Source organism: Mucor mucedo, assembly GCF_025094135.1.
Source record: "Mucor mucedo strain NRRL 3635 chromosome Unknown EV154scaffold_8, whole genome shotgun sequence".
In the NCBI taxonomy this organism is placed as follows: domain Eukaryota; kingdom Fungi; phylum Mucoromycota; class Mucoromycetes; order Mucorales; family Mucoraceae; genus Mucor; species Mucor mucedo.
Window position 1 is genome coordinate 143,135 of NW_026252292.1, and position 18,733 is coordinate 161,867.

At 37.5% G+C, this 18,733-nt stretch overlaps 8 protein-coding genes across 8 annotated transcripts; 5 read left to right on the forward strand and 3 right to left on the reverse strand.

Annotated features, from left to right (window-relative positions):
* Positions 1-57: 57 nt before the first annotated feature.
* On the forward strand, positions 58-2,866 carry EV154DRAFT_435857 (nucleoside phosphatase family-domain-containing protein). The gene is made up of 3 exons (XM_051596805.1): positions 58-109; positions 173-431; positions 501-2,866. Exons 2-3 carry the CDS (start codon positions 212-214, stop codon positions 2,780-2,782), a joined length of 2,502 nt encoding a protein of 833 aa, XP_051462264.1. The 5' UTR covers positions 58-109; positions 173-211; the 3' UTR covers positions 2,783-2,866.
* EV154DRAFT_493945 (uncharacterized protein) lies at positions 2,828-3,482 on the forward strand. Its single transcript, XM_051599849.1, has one exon. It carries the CDS (start codon positions 3,051-3,053, stop codon positions 3,288-3,290), a length of 240 nt encoding a protein of 79 aa, XP_051462265.1. The 5' UTR covers positions 2,828-3,050; the 3' UTR covers positions 3,291-3,482.
* Positions 3,483-5,410: 1,928 nt separating this feature from the next.
* On the forward strand, positions 5,411-7,960 carry EV154DRAFT_598817 (P-loop containing nucleoside triphosphate hydrolase protein). Its single transcript, XM_051607074.1, has 5 exons — positions 5,411-5,506; positions 5,569-5,722; positions 5,782-6,157; positions 6,225-6,360; positions 6,420-7,960. The coding sequence occupies exons 1-5, from the start codon at positions 5,461-5,463 to the stop codon at positions 7,769-7,771; spliced, it is 2,064 nt and encodes a 687-aa protein (XP_051462266.1). The 5' UTR covers positions 5,411-5,460; the 3' UTR covers positions 7,772-7,960.
* On the reverse strand, positions 7,961-9,754 carry EV154DRAFT_493949 (eukaryotic translation initiation factor 2 subunit 3). The gene is made up of 6 exons (XM_051599850.1): positions 9,655-9,754; positions 9,499-9,560; positions 9,207-9,411; positions 9,118-9,140; positions 8,122-9,050; positions 7,961-8,057 (listed from the first exon to the last, which is right to left on the reverse strand). Exons 1-6 carry the CDS (start codon positions 9,737-9,739, stop codon positions 8,000-8,002), a joined length of 1,362 nt encoding a protein of 453 aa, XP_051462267.1. The 5' UTR covers positions 9,740-9,754; the 3' UTR covers positions 7,961-7,999.
* Positions 9,755-10,604: 850 nt separating this feature from the next.
* EV154DRAFT_558912 (Ribophorin I) lies at positions 10,605-12,343 on the reverse strand (the record flags this gene model as incomplete). Its single annotated transcript, XM_051605514.1, has 6 exons — positions 10,605-10,631; positions 10,690-10,951; positions 11,007-11,381; positions 11,440-11,685; positions 11,750-11,953; positions 12,048-12,343. 6 exons carry the CDS (start codon positions 12,341-12,343, stop codon positions 10,605-10,607), a joined length of 1,410 nt encoding a protein of 469 aa, XP_051462268.1.
* A 236-nt stretch (positions 12,344-12,579) lies between these two features.
* On the forward strand, positions 12,580-13,152 carry EV154DRAFT_558913 (40S ribosomal protein S29; the record flags this gene model as incomplete). Its single annotated transcript, XM_051605515.1, has 3 exons — positions 12,580-12,641; positions 12,985-13,084; positions 13,144-13,152. The coding sequence occupies 3 exons, from the start codon at positions 12,580-12,582 to the stop codon at positions 13,150-13,152; spliced, it is 171 nt and encodes a 56-aa protein (XP_051462269.1).
* Positions 13,153-13,928: 776 nt separating this feature from the next.
* On the forward strand, positions 13,929-15,188 carry EV154DRAFT_435870 (uncharacterized protein). The gene is made up of 2 exons (XM_051596806.1): positions 13,929-14,234; positions 14,298-15,188. The coding sequence occupies exons 1-2, from the start codon at positions 13,973-13,975 to the stop codon at positions 15,098-15,100; spliced, it is 1,065 nt and encodes a 354-aa protein (XP_051462270.1). The 5' UTR covers positions 13,929-13,972; the 3' UTR covers positions 15,101-15,188.
* On the reverse strand, positions 15,189-16,750 carry EV154DRAFT_493956 (2-dehydropantoate 2-reductase). Its single transcript, XM_051599851.1, has 5 exons — positions 16,427-16,750; positions 16,213-16,368; positions 15,740-16,148; positions 15,472-15,681; positions 15,189-15,417 (listed from the first exon to the last, which is right to left on the reverse strand). The coding sequence occupies exons 1-5, from the start codon at positions 16,656-16,658 to the stop codon at positions 15,246-15,248; spliced, it is 1,179 nt and encodes a 392-aa protein (XP_051462271.1). The 5' UTR covers positions 16,659-16,750; the 3' UTR covers positions 15,189-15,245.
* Positions 16,751-18,733: the final 1,983 nt, after the last annotated feature.

Sequence of the window (18,733 nt, forward strand, 5' to 3'; positions counted from 1 at the left end):
AAAAGACTGGGCTTTAAATTAGGGCCAAAATATTAATTTGCTTTTTTGTATACATACATTCAGCTTTGTACTCACTGTCTACTCTTTTTTTTTTGTTATCAACATTTGGGTAAGCATCATTATGAAACGTACATGCCAATAACAAGAACAACTAAAACCACAAAATAAAAAGGGTGTGACATTAGAAGAAGAAAAAAAAAAGAGAGAGCAAATGTCATTGAGTAGAGCATCACCACAAGATTGGGAACAAAATAGAAAATATGGTGTTATCATAGATGCTGGCTCATCTGGTTCAAGAATCTATGTTTATTCTTGGAAAGATCACGAATACGCTAAAAATGCTTGGTCCGTTGAAGAACTTAAAGGAAAAATACCCATTGTCGAACGAGGTGATCAAGACGGTTTGAAATGGACAAGTCGGGAAGAGCCAGGTAAAATGGAATAAAATTTAAAAAAAAAACTAATGGAAGCACCACATGTCCTAATGATTTAGAAACAAGGCATTTCCACATTTGGCTCAAAACCCAACGAAATTGGTGAACATTTAGACACATTGTTAGCATTTGCAAAAGAAGTGGTTCCCATCGACAGTCATTCATCTACACCCATCTTTTTAATGGCAACCGCTGGCATGCGTTTGTTACCTGATACACAACAAAAGGCCTTATTAAATTCAACATGTAATTATATGCGTGAACACACAGCGTTTTTCGTCAGCGATTGTGATAGTCATGTCAGTATCATCACGGGAGAACTCGAAGGTGTGTATGGTTGGGTAGCTGTCAATTACTTGATGGGTGGGTTCGATAGTAGCATCAAAGCATACACCGAAAAAAAGGAGGACGAAAAGATAGAACAACATCACACATTTGGATTTTTGGATATGGGGGGAGCCTCTGCACAAATTGCGTTTGAACCCGAACATCATCAAAAACAAGAACATATGGATGATTTAACTCATATCAAATTACACACCTTGGATGGTAGAATAGTGAATTACGATGTATTTGTTACTACCTTTTTGGGCTATGGAAGTAATGAAGCCAGAAGACGTTATTTGGAGGACCGTGTCAAACGATTATATGCAACTTCAAATGGAAAGACCTTATTGGATGAACATCACTTACTACATTTGGACGATCCATGTTTACCATTAAATCTCAACGTGACAGATGTGACGTCCACAAGCGTGTCACTTTTGCTGCATGGCACAGGCAACTTCGAACAATGTATAGAATACACAGTACCACTCTTAAACAAAAACGCTGAATGTCCGACAAAACCATGTTTATTTAACGGCGTGCATACACCAAATATTGATTGGTCTGTCAATAAATTCGTTGGCATTTCCGAATACTGGTATTCCTCCAACGATATTTTGGGTTTAGGGGGTGTGTATGATTTTATCGAGTATGAAAACAAGGCGTCCGATTATTGTGGTAAGGACTGGTCACTTGTTCTGGCCGATAATAAGGAACTTAGTACGGCTGAATTACATCGCTACCAAATGCAATGTTTCAAATCCGCTTGGATTGTCAATATTTTGCACGAAGGAATCGAAATTCCTCGTATCGAGAATCCCAGTGGTCATCATAACCTGACTCAAGATAAAGAACTACTGGAACAAACCATCGAAAGTGTCGAATCAAAGAACTGGAACCCTCCTTTTCAAAGTATAGATACTATCAATGATATTCAAGTCTCTTGGACACTGGGTGCTATGCTTTTACATGTCACTAGTAAAATACCTCTGGTCGATCACAACGATGGTTTCCTAGGTCATAATACCGATGATGAGGGGGCACATGAAATTGCAGACGGTGTATCTCAAAGCACAAATCATCATGGACATACATGGAATGAGGATTCAAACGATTTCTTTGACGATGTTCGAAATACACCCACTTCTACTGCACTCGGTATCAGTTTATTCATGTTTCTGTGTGCTGTCTTTATATGGTTCACATTTAAAAATATACGTAAAAGACGCAACTACAATAACAGAAACAATGTCGGTGCAAGTGGTGGTCTTTTAGGTCCAGATCCAACTCATATCACCTCCGCTTCTTCTTCTTGGAGATTTGTAAATCCTCTGACTTATCTATCGCTCATGACAAACTCCATTTCTCGTTCTACCGTAACGATGCGTCACTGGGCTTCGAGACTTTTACGCTCAAGAAGCAATCCACAATACACAAGTGTCAATAATAATATACCGGTGGATCTGGAAACCTTTGATGATGGAAGTAATAATATCATTCCTACCGGAAATGATCCCAACGTATCAATCAGCATGGTTGGCAATGACCGTGTCTTACCCGCCACTACCAAATCTCAAGGCGTGATAGCAAAACAGTACTGGAGTAAAAAAAGGTACAGTGGAGATAGTCATAGTGGCGGTATCTATCAGATGGGTGATGTGGTGGAAGGATCCAGCGTCTTACCGTTCAGGACATCTTCCGCTCTTGGTCTTGCCAATCGAAATGGTAGTGCTTCTAACCTGACCGCTCGTATTGGAAGCTCACCCAATTTGAATGGTATTGTGACAGCCATTGATCGTGCCCCTTCGCCGTTAGCAAGCGATATGAATAGATCCAGGTCGCGTATGGGCTTTGTGATTCATGAACAATCCGATGAAGAAGACTATGTCGTAAATGATGGCCCACTAATAGAAAATGCTGCTGCAACTTGGTTACAAAGTACAAGCAGGCTAGCCAGTCCCAAAGCTAGTCCAAGAGGCAGTTTAGACGAAAGAAGAAAAAAGAAGGAAGATAGTGGATAGATTTTCAACATTACCTTATAAAACCTTACCATAAAACAATTATCCCCCCATTCACCCCCCATTTAATAGAATTACTTAATATACACTCTTTTTTTTTTTTTCTTTACTGCGTAAACATGTCCGTCTTTAAAGATGCCACAAGTGCACCCATTTGGCTCAGTCTAGGTGTACTTTGGCGTTAAAATAAACCCTTTCAGTTGGAAGTAGGACATAAATAAAAGAAATACAATTCCTCTTTCTGAATGGTTTGTGGTGTTTACATTGCAATATGATTCATGTTAAAGCCTTCATGTTGATCTATGTGCGCCATGAGAGTGAAAATATGATTTTTATTTGTTCATTTACTATACAGATACTATGTGTTATTTACCCCTCCCATTCAACTGAGTCTCCTACATTATTGTCTAATCACTTTTTAACGAATGTACTATACACTTTACTGATCAGTATTCAACAAGCATTTTTTTTAATAAAGTCGTGCTTTCCGGCGTCTGTTCAATCTATTTAATTCTTCTTTAAACTTCGTTTACCCTTCCTCCTCAACTGGGACACAGCTAATGGGGGACTTATAATTTTTACAAGCTTCCATTTGACTCGACTTACTCAAACTATCCTCTTGGGTGCAGTTTATCGCCTTGATATCTTATTTCAGACGTGGATAAAGACGATTTTTATTTTTTTGTTAAAAACACGTTTTATTAAAAATATGATACAAAAAGAAAAAGAAAAAAGATACACACTAGCCACTCTACAAAAGAGTGTTGCCCAGGAATGGCCGCGCGGAGGCTTGTATCTATGCATTCCCTTCTCGAATCTTTTATTTATAGGAAAAGACGAGAGCGTAAAGAGCAGAAAACCTAAAAAACCATACTGATAAGCAGTAGATTACCTTGATTTTGAGAAACTTGCCCCATTATACAGGATGTATAGTACTTCTATAGCGGAAACGGACATGATACACCCAACGATCCCAGGATTCATGATGCCGGTAAAGGGACGCCACCCCCACGGGAGATTTTTCCTCACAACCCACATACTCCCTCCGGTTTTAGACACTTACCCCGTTCACATCAAGACATACCATGTAACACTGAAGAGCTCACCAGAAGGTCCCCCTAAGATACTAGACGTCTCCAGGTCACAAAGAGTTCTCTAAAAAGATCACTCTCCAGCACGTCACTAAACTGGCGCCGTTGTTAAGTGATGATCGTCTCGAACTTTTTCTAAAAAACAAAATCTGCCTGTCTTTTATACCTTTTTTTTTTTTTGTTTGTTTATCTGTTACAGCCATTTACATAATCAACCTCCCTATTTTAGTCTACTTTTTTATTTATCAGAAAATTTTTGGGGATATCACCAAGATGATCTACTTTCATATACTTTTCGACATTTTCTTATTTAACATGATGATGCCTTGAAAAAAAAAAGGAGAGTTAACTGTTGCATATTAGTTTTTAAGCATCCACATATTTATGAAAATGCTCACTACAGCAAGTTTTTTTTATGGACAGAGGTATGGTTGCAAGGTAACACACAGCTCCAAATAGGGTAAGCTGACTAACCTCATAGAATTAGAAAGTTTTCCAAGCATGATTAGGTTGCTATGGGCCGTATGACTTCACTGTTTTTCAAGATTATCTTGTTCAACCAAAGACATGTGTCGTGATTGAATTTACACACAAGAAATCAGTGCGATAAAACTAAAATTCATAGCTTATTTCTATGCCTTAAATTGCCCTCAATATAAAGAGCTAGAGGATGATTTTATTGGACTTACCCAAAGACTCCTACACTTTGCGTAAACCTCCTTATTGACTTTACGTCAATTACAACTGATGACATGTAGTAGGTAGTAAATAGAATTTCATTATGGTAGATACTAGCCTTACCGTTTAGCAAGGCCACGCAACAGCAGAAAGGGGGGGGGGGAGTATTTGAAGATCAGGTGAGAGTCTCCCTTCTTTTAAAGTTAATAATCTTATTATTGACGGTCCAAAAGACCTTTAATATACCATCACACCAAAGACAAATTCACACTGATACCATTATCAGGCACATAAACTGAGATTACGGATTAAAGAAGCCAGGATTTTAAGATTTCGCGAGTACGTATGCATAGTTTTCTGTCACATAATGTTCAAAAGAATACCGGTGTACGTAATTAACTCTGATAAATAAAATCTATAAACACTATTTATGCTTCATCATTTAGTACCCCTAAGAAAAAGCCATTCTTTTTTTAGGCCTTTTTTTATGCGACCGGAGTGACTATTAAGCAAATAAACGCTTATCGGTGTTTTTAGTGATTCGATAACCGCCTCTTCTGAACGTGTGTGATAAAAATAAAAAAAGTTCTGTATTAGAGTTCATTACGCTTGCATGCAGGCGTTTTCTCTTGTAAACCTTACTTTTTTAATTTAACAAATGAATTATGGGAGATCAAAAAAATAATGCAGCACAAAATTTAAAAATGAAAAGTGGTCTCAAGGGCTTTTTTTTTAAAATATTTGAACACCAGCTTTATTCTGAGACGAATGTGTGCCCGTATGTATGGAGGGGGGAGATGCTGGGGTTTCAATTTGAGAGAAAAAAAAAAGCTGCGGCGTTTGTTGACTTTTTTTTTTTTTTATAATCAGCTTTAAATTCTCCTCTCTCTCTCTCTTTTTTTCTTTAATATTATGAGTGATGGTAATAATGATTCACATGGCTTAAATCAGCGCATGGGTAAAGTATTTACAGTGAAAATAATGACAGACTCTGGTATTCAACTAGTTATATTTTAATAGCTGATATGAGCGTCAACAACAATAACTCTGGTGGTTATCAAAAGGCAGCTTATATTCCTCCTCATCTCCGTGGAAGAGCTTTTGCTCAAGAAGGTGCACCTGTCAACACCGGTAACAACAACAATGGTTGGGACAAACCTGCTCCTAGACCTGGGTAAAGTCACATAATTTTCGTGTTTTTTTTAATCTAAACATCATCTTTTTTTAATCTAGATGGAGAGATAACTATTCAGACTATGGAGGTGCTGGTGGTGGTGGTGGAAGAGGTGGCGGATGGAGTGGCCGTTCCTCTAACAACTCTAGCTATGGAGGTAACCGTTCTCAATTTGATGAACGCGGTTCTTATGGTGGTTATCGTAGACGAGGTGGTGGAGGACCTCCTGGTGGCGGTGGTGGTAGAAGAGATAATAACGCTGGTTACTGGAAGGAAGGTGTTCATCATGTTGGTCCTCGTAACCCTCATATTGAAAAGGAATTATTCGGTACACCTGAAGATAAAGAGACAACCCATACAGGTATCAACTTTGACAAGTATGATAATATTCCTGTCGAAGCCTCTGGTAGAGATGTTCCTGCTGCTATTGAAGAGGTATTGAATATAGTCTAGTGTGTATTTACATTACGTCGATTATTAATCAGATTTTTAAAATTTATAGTTTACTTCTCCTCCTATTGATACTCACTTATTAAGTAACATCGAATTAGCAAGATACACTACACCTACTCCCGTTCAAAAGTATTCTATTCCAATCGTCATGAACAACCGTGATCTCATGGCTTGTGCTCAAACAGGTAAGAACATTAGATGATATTAATATAAAATAGTGTTAAAACGGCGTTACAAAAAATAGGTTCTGGTAAGACGGGTGGTTTCCTTTTCCCAGTTTTACATAGTTTGTTTGAACAGGGACCTGCACCTAGTCCTGATGGTGATAGACAAGATGCAGCTGGTGTCTATCGTCCCAACAAGGCCTATCCTGAAGCCTTAATTCTTGCTCCTACTCGTGAATTGACTTCTCAAATCTTTGAAGAAGCCAAGAAATTCTCTTACAGATCTTGGGTTCGTCCCTGTGTTGTCTACGGTGGTGCTGATATCGGTCAACAATTACGTCAAATTGATCGTGGTTGTGATATTCTGGTTGCTACTCCCGGTCGTCTTGTTGATCTTATAGAACGTGCTCGTGTCTCTCTTAAAAAGGTTCGTTTCTTGATTTTGGATGAAGCTGATCGTATGTTGGATATGGGTTTCGAACCTCAAATTCGTCGTATTGTACAAGGTGAAGATATGCCCGGTGTTCAAGACCGTCAAACTCTCATGTTCTCTGCTACTTTCCCTAAAAACATTCAAATGTTGGCCCGTGATTTCTTGAAGGAATATGTCTATCTTGCTGTAGGTCGTGTCGGTGCCACCTCAGAGAACATTACACAAAAGATCGAGTATGTTGAAGATGAAGATAAACGTTCTGTCTTATTAGATATCTTGACTTCTCATCCTACCGAAGGTTTAACCTTGATCTTTGTGGAAACCAAGCGTATGGCTGATGCATTAAGTGATTTCTTAATGTCCAACAACTTCCCTGCTACCTCAATTCATGGTGATCGTACTCAACGTGAGCGTGAAAATGCCTTAGAAGCTTTCCGTACTGGTAGAGCCCCCATCATGGTAGCTACTGCTGTTGCTGCTCGTGGTTTAGATATTCCTAATGTCACTCATGTCATCTCGTATGATTTGCCTACAGATGTGGATGATTATGTCCATCGTATTGGTCGTACGGGTCGTGCTGGTAATGTGGGTGTTGCTACTGCCTTCTTCAATAGAGGCAATAAGAATATTGCACGTGAATTGGTTGAACTTTTAAAGGAAGCCAATCAAGAAGTTCCCTCATGGCTTGAGAGCATAGTACGTGAATCATCGGGCGGAAGAGGTGGTTCCAGAGGTGGTCGTGGAGGACGTGGAGGTTCCAGAGATTACAGACAACGAAATGATTACGGAGGAGGAGCTCCAAGCAGAGGTGGCTATGGCGGTGGAGGCTATGGTGGCGGTGGAGGAGGATACGGTGGTGGAGGAGGAGGTTATGGCAATAATGCTGGCGGTGGTGGAGGATACCAAGATCGTAGTGGAGGATCACAACCATCATACGCACCCTCTTATGGAGGCGGAACTGGACATCGTAATGGCCAAAGCAAAACTAGTTGGTTCTAAAATGAAATCTACCGCACTTCAAAAAAAAAAAAAATAGTAGATTATGACATATGTATAAAAAAAAAATAACCTCTACATATATATATTTCAGACACAAGTAATAATTACAAAAAAAAGTTGTTTTTTTTTTCTTCTTCCTTTTTTAATAAAAATGCACATAATCTTGTTTTTTTTTTCAATACAATTATTACTTTTTTTAATTTATTTTGGCTCAAAAGATAATCTATCTTAATTTGCTTCTGCTTCCAGAACAGTACCACGCTTGATCTTACCCCAACCAATAAGACTAAAATAAAACAGAATTAGCTACTGCGGATTATTACATAAACACAAAAAAAAAAAAAACTTACCGCCAATGTCTTTCAATCTTTCTTGAAATGGCAACCTTGTCACCAACTTCAGTACAGGTAGGACCGGTCAAAATGATCTTTGCAAGATCAGCCTTGACACCAACAACACGACCACCAGTGGAGACAGAACCAATGTTGACCAAGAGTAATTCACCCTTGGTTAACTTGGCAACCTTTGCTTGTTTCTTATCATCAGTCTTGACACCCAATAAACGACGCAACAAAAAGTAAGAGATTTCAAGTTCTGTGTAGATGGAAGGTAATGTACCGGGATAACCCAATACTTGACCAACTAAACGATCACCACGACATAAGGTGGGATCCATTTGAGTACCAACACCAATTAAACCACCGGGAACAGCAAATTCTAACTTGTTTGTCTCGGCAGCCAAGGTCAAGATTTTGGATAAGATGGGACGAGCACGAATACGACCCTCTGAATCCTTAATAATGACACCAGGACGTACTTCAATATTATCTCCAATCTTGAGGACACCCTTCAAGATGGAACCACCAGCAACACCACCTTGGAGGTGATCAACATCAGCACCAGGTTTGTTAATATCAAAAGAACGAATCACAATCAATCTAGGTTCAGCAGAGAAATCACGAATAGGAACAGGAATCTTCTTGGTGATATATTCGTTGACAGCATCAATGTTGTATTTAAGCTGAGCAGAAATAGGAACAATAGGTGCTCCATCAGCAACAGTACCCTTGACAAATGCAAGAATATCTTGATGTTGTTCATGTGCTGCTTCCTTCTTTACAAGATCAACCTTGTTTTGAAGAATAATAACATGTTGAAGCTTCATAATTTCAATGGCTGCAAGATGCTCAGATGTTTGAGGTTGAGGACAGCTTTCGTTACCGGCAATTAATAAAAGAGCTGCGTCCATAACAGCTGCACCGGAAAGCATAGTAGTCATCTATATTTTTTATACATCGTTAGTTTCTATTTTTTCCATCTTTCGCATTTGTATTCATAATCTTTACGAGAATATCGTGACCAGGGCAATCTAGGATAACAACAGGGTTAATCTATGTCCCACACTTTAATAAATAAAAAATTGCCACGCCCTTACCAACAAAACTGATATGACGAACGAGTTCCATGGTGCCACCGCAGCCAGGACGTTCACATAAAGGATTATCTTCCTTGGAAGAACCATAAGACTTGTAACAGCCAGGTCTGGGACATTCGTGGTTTTCACATTTGAAAATCTTTGCATTAGCATAACCAAGCTTGATAGTAATATTTCTCTCCATCTCATTCTTGAAACGAACTGTCTAATGGAACAATAAAAACACGAGATTAGCTTTTCACTTCTTCCATGCTTCAACTCAAACCCCTTTTTCCCCCCGAAAATAATTTACTTGGACACCAGAAATAGCCTTAACAACAGTAGATTTACCGTGAGCTACGTGACCAATAGTACCTACATTGAAGAAAAAAATTTTATATATACGTAAGCTTAACACAATTTTCGTCCAAGGAAACACAAAAAAAAAAAGTTGGCTGTCATTCTTTACCAATATTGATGGTGGCTTGCTTAGAGATGACCTCGGGTGACAAAGGTGTCAACTTGGTGACATCAATTTTGACTACGTCTGTCATTTTAATTTATTAATGTATAAAGACGAAAGGAAAAAAAAAAAATTAGTCAAAAAAAAAAAAAAAATTCCAGGCTGTGAGTGATAAACAGTCACGGGTTTTCTGTCGTTTTTATCCCCATTGGCTGGTTTCCCCCCTTGAGCTTTTTGTTCATTTGGATCTACTGATGAAAAACCTTTAACAAAAACGAACCAGCCCGCTTAAAGTTAAAAAAAAAACATTCCTCAGCATCATGTATAAATTAAACACTAAACAGTCCTATAAAAGAGGAGAGTAACATACTTAGCGTAAGAGCCTGGATTCAAGTCGAATAACTTTGGAATCAACATCAAAAAGATCACCTATATACTATCAGAAACGAGTAAAGAACTTAGAAATGCGTTTACAAGGCACTAGAAAATTTTCACAGCTTCTACTTGGCAAAGTTCTCTGATTATCCACAAAAAAAAAAAAGTTTATCTGAAAGAGTTGGTACCTTCCAGAACGCACTCACCGAAATAAGGGTGACAAATACGATACAATTGGAAGCTCGTCCAATCCTGATGTTTACGCGTCTTTATGGACGAGGTTTCAACACTGTCTGCGTAAACTGAGTTTTATTTTACTAGTTGAAAGGCACTGCATCGGATGCATTTCGCAAAAGACTTTTAAGGAAATTACGTGATGCCTATAATGAGATATTTTGCTAATCATTTTAAGGCTAGAAATTTCTAGCAACATGTACTCACTTATAGTCCAAATTCTTAAATTGCTCTGCTACTCCTGTTATCAGCACAATGTCTATTTTTCTGTTGTTTTTATTGTAAATACAATGTTACACACATACATCAAAGAATTTTATTTTTTATTTTGGGCATTTCGAATTTGTTTATTGCATTTTCTTGCTTAACTTGGCCTAATAAATCACAATGTTAACTTTCTCCTTAGTAACAAGCGAATAACGCAAATCTTACCTCTTTTCCGATTGTAAAAGATAACTTGTTAAGTCCAATACTGACAAGGAACAATAAAAAGATGGCAGCAGAAGCAACAATAGGCTTTTGCAAAAGACGGAAGCTAGAATACTCGTATTCGATTTGGATAGGTAATTCATGCTCTCTCACAACATTGTCCTTTTCTAATACAACCATTAAACGTCCGGTAGAATCGAAATATGTAAAGTGTTTGGTGATTAACTCTTGGTCAATGGCAAAAGGGGTGTTGACTTTGGCGTTACTGCGAGATTGATTTATTAGTCTTTATTTTATCACAGTATCCAACTAAAACTTACGTGGCTCCTTCAGGTAAAACAACGCGAACGATTGCCTTATCGACAGTCATATCCTTGACATTCTCAACAAAGTTGATGTTTAATACATATTTACCAGATTTTGCCTTGTGAACATATTGACCAAGATCAGTATTGTAACCATAATACCAAGTGTAATTCCAACCACCAAAGAGGGGATAACGAGGTGTGAGTTCTAAAACAGATTTTTCCTTTTCGACTCTAAAGTGAGAAGTGGATACATTACCGACTTCATCACGGAAATAAGGATCACGAGCAAGAGCAGGTAAGTCAAATGTAAGACTCTTTAATACATTGGTTTGGTCGTGAATATGAGCAGTGGCTTGATATTGTACACGATTGAAATCCTTGTCGAGACTAAGTGTAAAATTTTAGTATACATGAAGCAACAAAGTACATATTTTCTTTTTTTTACCCGGCACCATCATTACGCAAAGCATAATGCTCTTCAACAGCCAAGTTATTTCCCCAATGAGAAATTTCGATATCACGCTCAAGGGTGGTGATCGTAATCAATGGCTTGCTGTTTTCAAAATGACAGGTAGCAATATCAAAAGAAAGAGGTGCTACATTTTCATAAGGTCCATAAACAACCTTGTTTCCATTTCCAGCACTCTTTCCAGCAGCGCCGGAATGACTGACGATATTCTTACTAGGCGTTCTATCACATACAATATAATTAGTCAATGAATAATATGATACAAGGTTCATTCTTATTCTTTTACTGGAGCGTAGTCTTTGTTTCGATGGTTTGGTAAGGAGAAAGTAAGTAAGAGTTGAAGGCAAAAATGGTATGTTGACGGGCAACTTGAGGTAACTTGGTTGGCATAGGCTTAATCGTGTGGGTATATGCAATTTTAAGACCAAGAAGAACATCTTGTTGGGGTTGGACAGGTTCATTTAAGATGACCTTGTAAACGTACATTTGACTGCAGAAAAATAAAAATAAAAAAACGTGTATGCGCTTTGTTAATATATGTATAAAAATTAAAACTGTCATCTATTTTTTTTTTTTTTTTTTACTTTGCAGCATCTTCATCTTCTAAAACAACTTGGAGTTCAGTCTTTTGCTTTCTCAAGAAAGCAGAGATAGAAGCAGCGTTCTTGGAAATGACAATGGGCACATAAAAGTAGTATTCTGAAGCAGGCACGCTATCGATATTCTTTGCTCTGATACCTACATCTTCGCGAGCAATGGCGGTCGTGACATCGATGGTACGAATGACTTTGGTGTTTTCAAATTGAGTAGGGAAAGCCAGAGCTACGCAAGCGCAACTGAACGCGAATAATACTTGTAAAAGTAAACGGACCGAGATCATGACCGTATTCTTATAAAGGAAGTGATATAGAAATAAAGAAGTAGTTTTATAAATGTACACACACCTACATAATTTCATTTTTAGCCAATCATAAATGAACACTCACGTCACTTTCAATGTGCACACACAAAAAAAACATTCAGAGCGTGGTTTGAAATCTGATTTTTTTTAAAGAAGCTGATTGAGCTGATGAGTAGCTCTTCCTCTTTTTTTTTCGCACTTTTTAGAAATACATCATGGCCCACGCTAACGTTTGGAACTCTCACCCCAAGACCTTCGGTAAAGGCTCTCGTGCCTGGTATGTATACTATTCTCGTCAATTTTTTTACAAGGAAAAAAGCCTTTTCGACATCAATACTTTTATACACTGGATGCGATATTTTTTTTTTTGAAATGCTAAAAGTATAAGCCACCCGAAAAAACATGCCAATTTTCGAAAATTCAAATTTGTTAGCGATGATGAAGCATTTGGGACCCTAGACAGTGTCGAAGGAAGGCGCTTGTTGGGTACAAATTTTGGTTATTGAAAAAATAGGATTTGGCATGGTTCTTTAGGCATTTTCAAAAAAAAAAAAAAAAAAAAGGAATTACATATATGTTGTATTAAGAGCATACTATTAACATGCTTCTTTTGTTTACAGTAGAGTCTGTTGTCATCGTGCCGGTCTCATCCGCAAGTACAACCTCAACATCTGTCGTCAATGTTTCCGTGAATATGCCAGTGATATTGGTTTCAACAAGGTAAAAAAAAATGAAAATCATTTAATGTTAACCATGGTATTGACTTATTCTCGTAACAGTTCCGTTAAATTATCACTTTTATAAACATAAAAGCTTTTCACTTTTATGTCTTTTTGTGAATAGAACGATATTTCATCAGCAAATCTATATTTTTGCTTTTCTGTAATAAAATTTTTAAAAAAAAAAACTAGCCAGATACCTTTTCCTTTGTATGCAGGAAATGCTTGCCTTTACCTACAAAAAAAAACCGCCATAGATCTCCTACCATCGAGGGCCAGCCTGTATTTGGTGGTACGCTGATATGTACGCATTAAGCTGATCATTGATGGCTTTCCTGGAATTGAGCTTATGTAACCCACCTCTCCTCCGTTTAATGTTTTATAACCCTGATTACATCTAATTTAATATCGACGTTAGAATGTATTGTGTTACATAATTGAAGTATTTACATGTACATGCATGCATACCTGTCAATGTCTAATGATAGCAGGACGAGTGATTTATGTAGAAAAAAAAATCTATCTCTATTATACTTACAATAACAAACATGGAGTTCCTTTATTGGGTCAAGTGAGATAGTTGCACTGAAAAAAATAACCTTCGTGAGAAAAAAAGCGTCTGTTTTGATCACGACAATAGCTTGTTAGTCGTAAGTTACCTATTTTTCAGTACAAATTTGCCAATCAAAAGGATGATCATGCAAATATACATATTTTATTCTGAGTGCATAATTTAGCAAGTAACCCAATAATTTAGCTTGATCTGGATTGCGCAAGATTAACAAAAAAATAGCAATTTTGTTTGTGGATTTTATTAATAACGTTTTTTTTTTTTTTCTCACAGGCCTCTCTCTATCATCTTGCAAAAAAAAAAAAAAAAAAAAAAAAAATGACAATTACAATTCCTATACTTGATTTATCAAAATATCAACCGGACCTGCCAAATTCGTCCTCCTCCAAAGAATTTTTAAAGGAACTTTACGATGCTATGAGTGAGGTTGGGTTTTTCTATGTTCAAAATCACGGTGTTCCGCTTGAACTTCAACAGAAATCTTTTGAAACAATCAAATCATTCTTTAAACTGCCTGTGGAAGAAAAACTTGAAATCGAATTAAAAAACTCGCCTCATTTTAGAGGGTATTCGAGATTAAGTAAGGGATATTTTGTGGCTATAATATTATGATGTTAATTTTACTTAATTTTTTCGTGTTCAGATGCGGAAACCACCGATTATAAACAAGATAATCGTGAACAAGTGGATTTAGGAAGAGAGTACCCTGTTTTACCCATTGAAAATAACCCAGTGTATGCACACCTTAGAGGTCCTAACCAATGGCCCAGACAAGTGGAAGGATTTAAAGAAAATGTTACTGAATTAATGGAAGCCATGACACAAGTAGGTCTAATTATTATTCGAGCCATGGCCCAAGTTCTCGAGTTTGATCAGGAGGAGTTTATGTCCTTATTCGGTCATGATTATGGCGTAAGATGTAAACTGCTTCGTTACCCATCACTCAATAATCCAATTGATAAACCTTTAGACCATGGCCTAGGCGTAGGTCCACACAAGGATACAGGTTTTTTGGCGTTGCTCTTACAAGACGAAATTGGTGGACTTCAGGTTCAAACACAACAAGGTGAATGGTTGGATGCCATTCCGATTCCAAATACGTTTGTTGTAAACATTGGAGAGATCTTCGAACGTTTAACCAAACAGACTTTTGTGGCTACAACGCACAGGGTGGTCAATAAGCCATCCAAAAATCACACTGATCGATTCTCCATACCCTTGTTCCTCTCTCCTGCCTTGGAGACAAAGATTCCTCAAATAGACTTACCGACTGTCACTAAGAAAAATATCGTATCTGATGTAAAACAGGATCAATTATTACAAGATGAAATCTATGGGGTGAATGAATTATTAGGTTACTTGCGTAGCCACAAAGTAACGGCAGACACATGGTATTATTTCAATGATGAACAGGGTCAATGGAAACGCAGACCCGTTGTTGCCTAATGAATTAAAATGTCTTTTTGGCCATGTTGAAATAAATTATATAATAAACGCCTCTCTTGTTCCCATTTTGTGCAAACCATAACCCTCCGTTCATTTGACATGCGAAGTTTAATGTTTTTAAAATAAATATTTTCTATTGTTCTATTTAAAGGGTAGCTTTTTTGCTACGAATAGCAGAGGAGGCATTTGCAGCACTGCAAAGGGCATAAGTTAACTCTAAGTGGGGAAGCGCCAAACCCTTCGCCTGTCCTCTTTTTAAAGGAGTACCGAGAATCACTTCAACTTCCATAGGAGAACCACGCTCTTTATCCAATTGCCTATAAATATAAGGTGAGTAGAGGGGAATTGGTATGCATTCTTATGGTTTTTACATGGAAGGCTTGTAGTTTGTGGCAGTAGCTTTTGTTCTGTTGATCATATTGGTCATTTGTTCTTCGCGGTCAAATTTATATCCACAAGCATTGGCAGCATCAATAACTTCTCCCATGACGCTTGTGACAGCCTTCATGGCTTCTTCGTTGGCTAAAACCTCTGTTGTATTTAAGCCTGATAAGGTGCAAACAGGTGAGAAAGCGGCATTCCTATTATTAAACAATGGTTTCAGTGGCTCCCTTCTACAACTCCATACTCTCTCTTTACCAGAACAACTTTTGCCAGCGAACACACTCTACGTCTTCCACTACTTGAACCTCCACATCACCCTTCTTCAAAAGCTCAATAAAAGCAGCGCGTTGCTTATCAGAATCAGTTTTGGCGGAAAGATATTTACCAATGAGTAAAGATTCACGGCCAACCATCGTAATCTTTCCAGGGTCATTTTGAGAAGTGCCAATGTAAGCTACGATTGAAACAATGGGATTGTTAGGGAAACGATTGGTGATGGGTTCTTCAACACCAAGGCCATTTTGAATCAAGACAATGGTTGTATTTTCTGTCACTGCAGGAGCGATAATTTCTGCAACGTCATAGACATCAGGTAAAGCCTTGAGTGTAACCAAGATATAATCAAAAGGTTCAGAAGTAACACCTTCAGAAACAGTTCGAACAACTAAATGGAGGAGGGAGTTGTTTATATCAAAAGAGGAGGGACTGAATGTCATGTCGTTGCTTACCATTGTTAGGTTTGAAATTCTCTACACCAAACTTTGCAGAATCCATCTCAAAACCCTTTTCGTTGACAATGTCGTAGTTTGAACGACATACGGTTGTGACATTACACGATTTAGAAAGTCTCCAGGTATAAATGGCACCCACTGCGCCAGTGCCGACTATTATAGAGCCCGTCGTAAGCAAGTCTGGTCTGTATATCAATCACTTTTTATTTACCTGTTAGTACACGAGGAGTATGAGACATTGAATATAATCTGATACTAAGATGGCTATGAAGAGAAGATGGAAAACCGGCGGTTAGGTCCGAATATTTATATAGTCCGGAAAGGCTTTTCACAGGGGCACGATGAAAAGATAACCCCATAGAATCGGCTTTAGAAGCTAGACTGATATTTCTTTTCAATTGAAAACATAATTTCGTATTATTGAAAATAGGCTTGAACTGCATTGTATTTTTAAAACAGACTTAAGTTTTTGTTTAGAAAAGAAGGGGGGGCAGAAAGATTAATGACACATTATGACAAATGCTTTTCTCTGGGAAAAAGTGAAGCGCATGTTACACGACATGAACCGGTTGTGAGTTGTACTCATGGAATAATTGAAATGGCGCACTTCAGTTTAAGATCATGGCGAAAGCTTGGGAACGGCCTAAAAATTCTGTATGTTTCTCAATGGAATAAAGGTGTAGCAATGGCAGAATATGACCAGCATAAAAATAAATGAAAAAAAAAAGATAATAGTAGAATACCAAAATATATTGGAATCAAAATATTAATGATGCATATAAAAATAAAATATCAACAATAAGCGTGACTCTACAAGTCAAGAAGGTCCTCCACACCAAAAAAGTAAATATTCCTCTAAAAAATGCCGATACAGAAGACTCGAGTTCAGCTTTCGATGATCCTTCTTATAGTCTAAGCTTACAGGTCGTTAGACTACGGTATAATTGGAGGCACTATCGTCAGAAATTGAGTTTAGCAAAAACAAAGCTATGAACCCATGCTCCTTTTGTGTCTTTTAAAATTGCTATGATCTAAATGAACCTCATGCAAGTCAAGTTTTAAAAAATTACCCTGGATATATTCTTGCCAAAAAACACACATTGAACAAGAGTTAGGTCAAAAGTACAAGCGTGTCGACATAAAAATTGGCCTAGAAGTACGTCTGTTGTTAGTTCGGCCAGCGAAAGATAAATTTTTGATGCTAATTCGAAAAACAATAAATACGCATTGCCGAATTGTCGGCTTCTCATTTTGTAACACTTTGTCCATCAGAAAAAAAAAAAAATCTGTCCCCGACCCCTTCAATCAAGCTTTTACCAGTGCATACATTCAGAAAGTTCTAGGAGGAGGAACTTCAAACACTAATACCATAACTTATCAAGAAATCATATCAGCACATTAATCCTTCTAGCGTTCAAGCTTTATGATTATGGTTGCAGCTTGCGACAGGATTTTGACAGGTATTTTCTTCAGTCGAGCATGGGCCAGGTTTTATGTAATTAGGCGAGCTTTGATCGAGCACCGTACATAGTGTTACCTCTCTTTTTTTCTTCAGTTGGTCTTTTTGTCCTTAGAATTTTTTTTTTTTCAGCTAATTTAAAATGTAGCAGTAAATGAAACATGATCTTTATAGTTGAATTGTAGTTTTATGGAATGGTTATATCTATAAAAAAGTTGTACAGAGTTTGGCCTAAAATTATATTTCTTACATACTTCTGATCACTAAGCTGTGATCAGTACTTAATCAAATGTGTGAATAAGTGTTAAATACAGAGTTGGATTATGTCAGGATGATTTATTTGTTTATTTAAAAAAAGATTTTTAAAAGGTCAGAAGGAAGGCTGCATTTTGTTAATTCCCCATCACAATAAAGTGTAAGACATGAAATTGCAATTCATCATATAATAAAAACCCGAATTTAAAGACATGTGCACCTCGAGTTCGCGGCCGACAGCCGTAAAGACCGGTGCGCCAGACTTTAGGAAACAAGTCAAATTTTGGACAAAAAACTTTAACAATTATAATATATTCTTTGTTAATTATTGACAGTCACGTGGCCCAAGCCACCCGAACATTTAAGGCCGGCGCCCTTTGACTGAACATTGGAACAAAACTCAAAGGAAGGCCTGTCCTCATCAACTTCGTCTCCCCTTGTGCTACATTCCAATTATGTTTTATTTTCAAATCAATTACGTTCCCAAGTTGCCTCAAAATTAAATCTATACTCACCGATACGCTCTATCACCAGCTGCATCAATACTCTTCCTGCTCCACATAATCATCTAGAATTTCAATTACCAATAGCGGTGGTTTTAGAGGTTCCAATTAACGATATCTGGTCTACATCCAGTGATCAATGTCCTTTAAAAACCAAAGTATACAATAAGATTTAAGTAAAACACTTTTACACTTTCGATAGTACTCACTCCCATTTAATTCGGCGTGCTCATCATGATCCAGAGAAAAAAATATTTATTCTCGGATCTCGCTTTCATCAAAATCTTCTGCTCGATTTAGC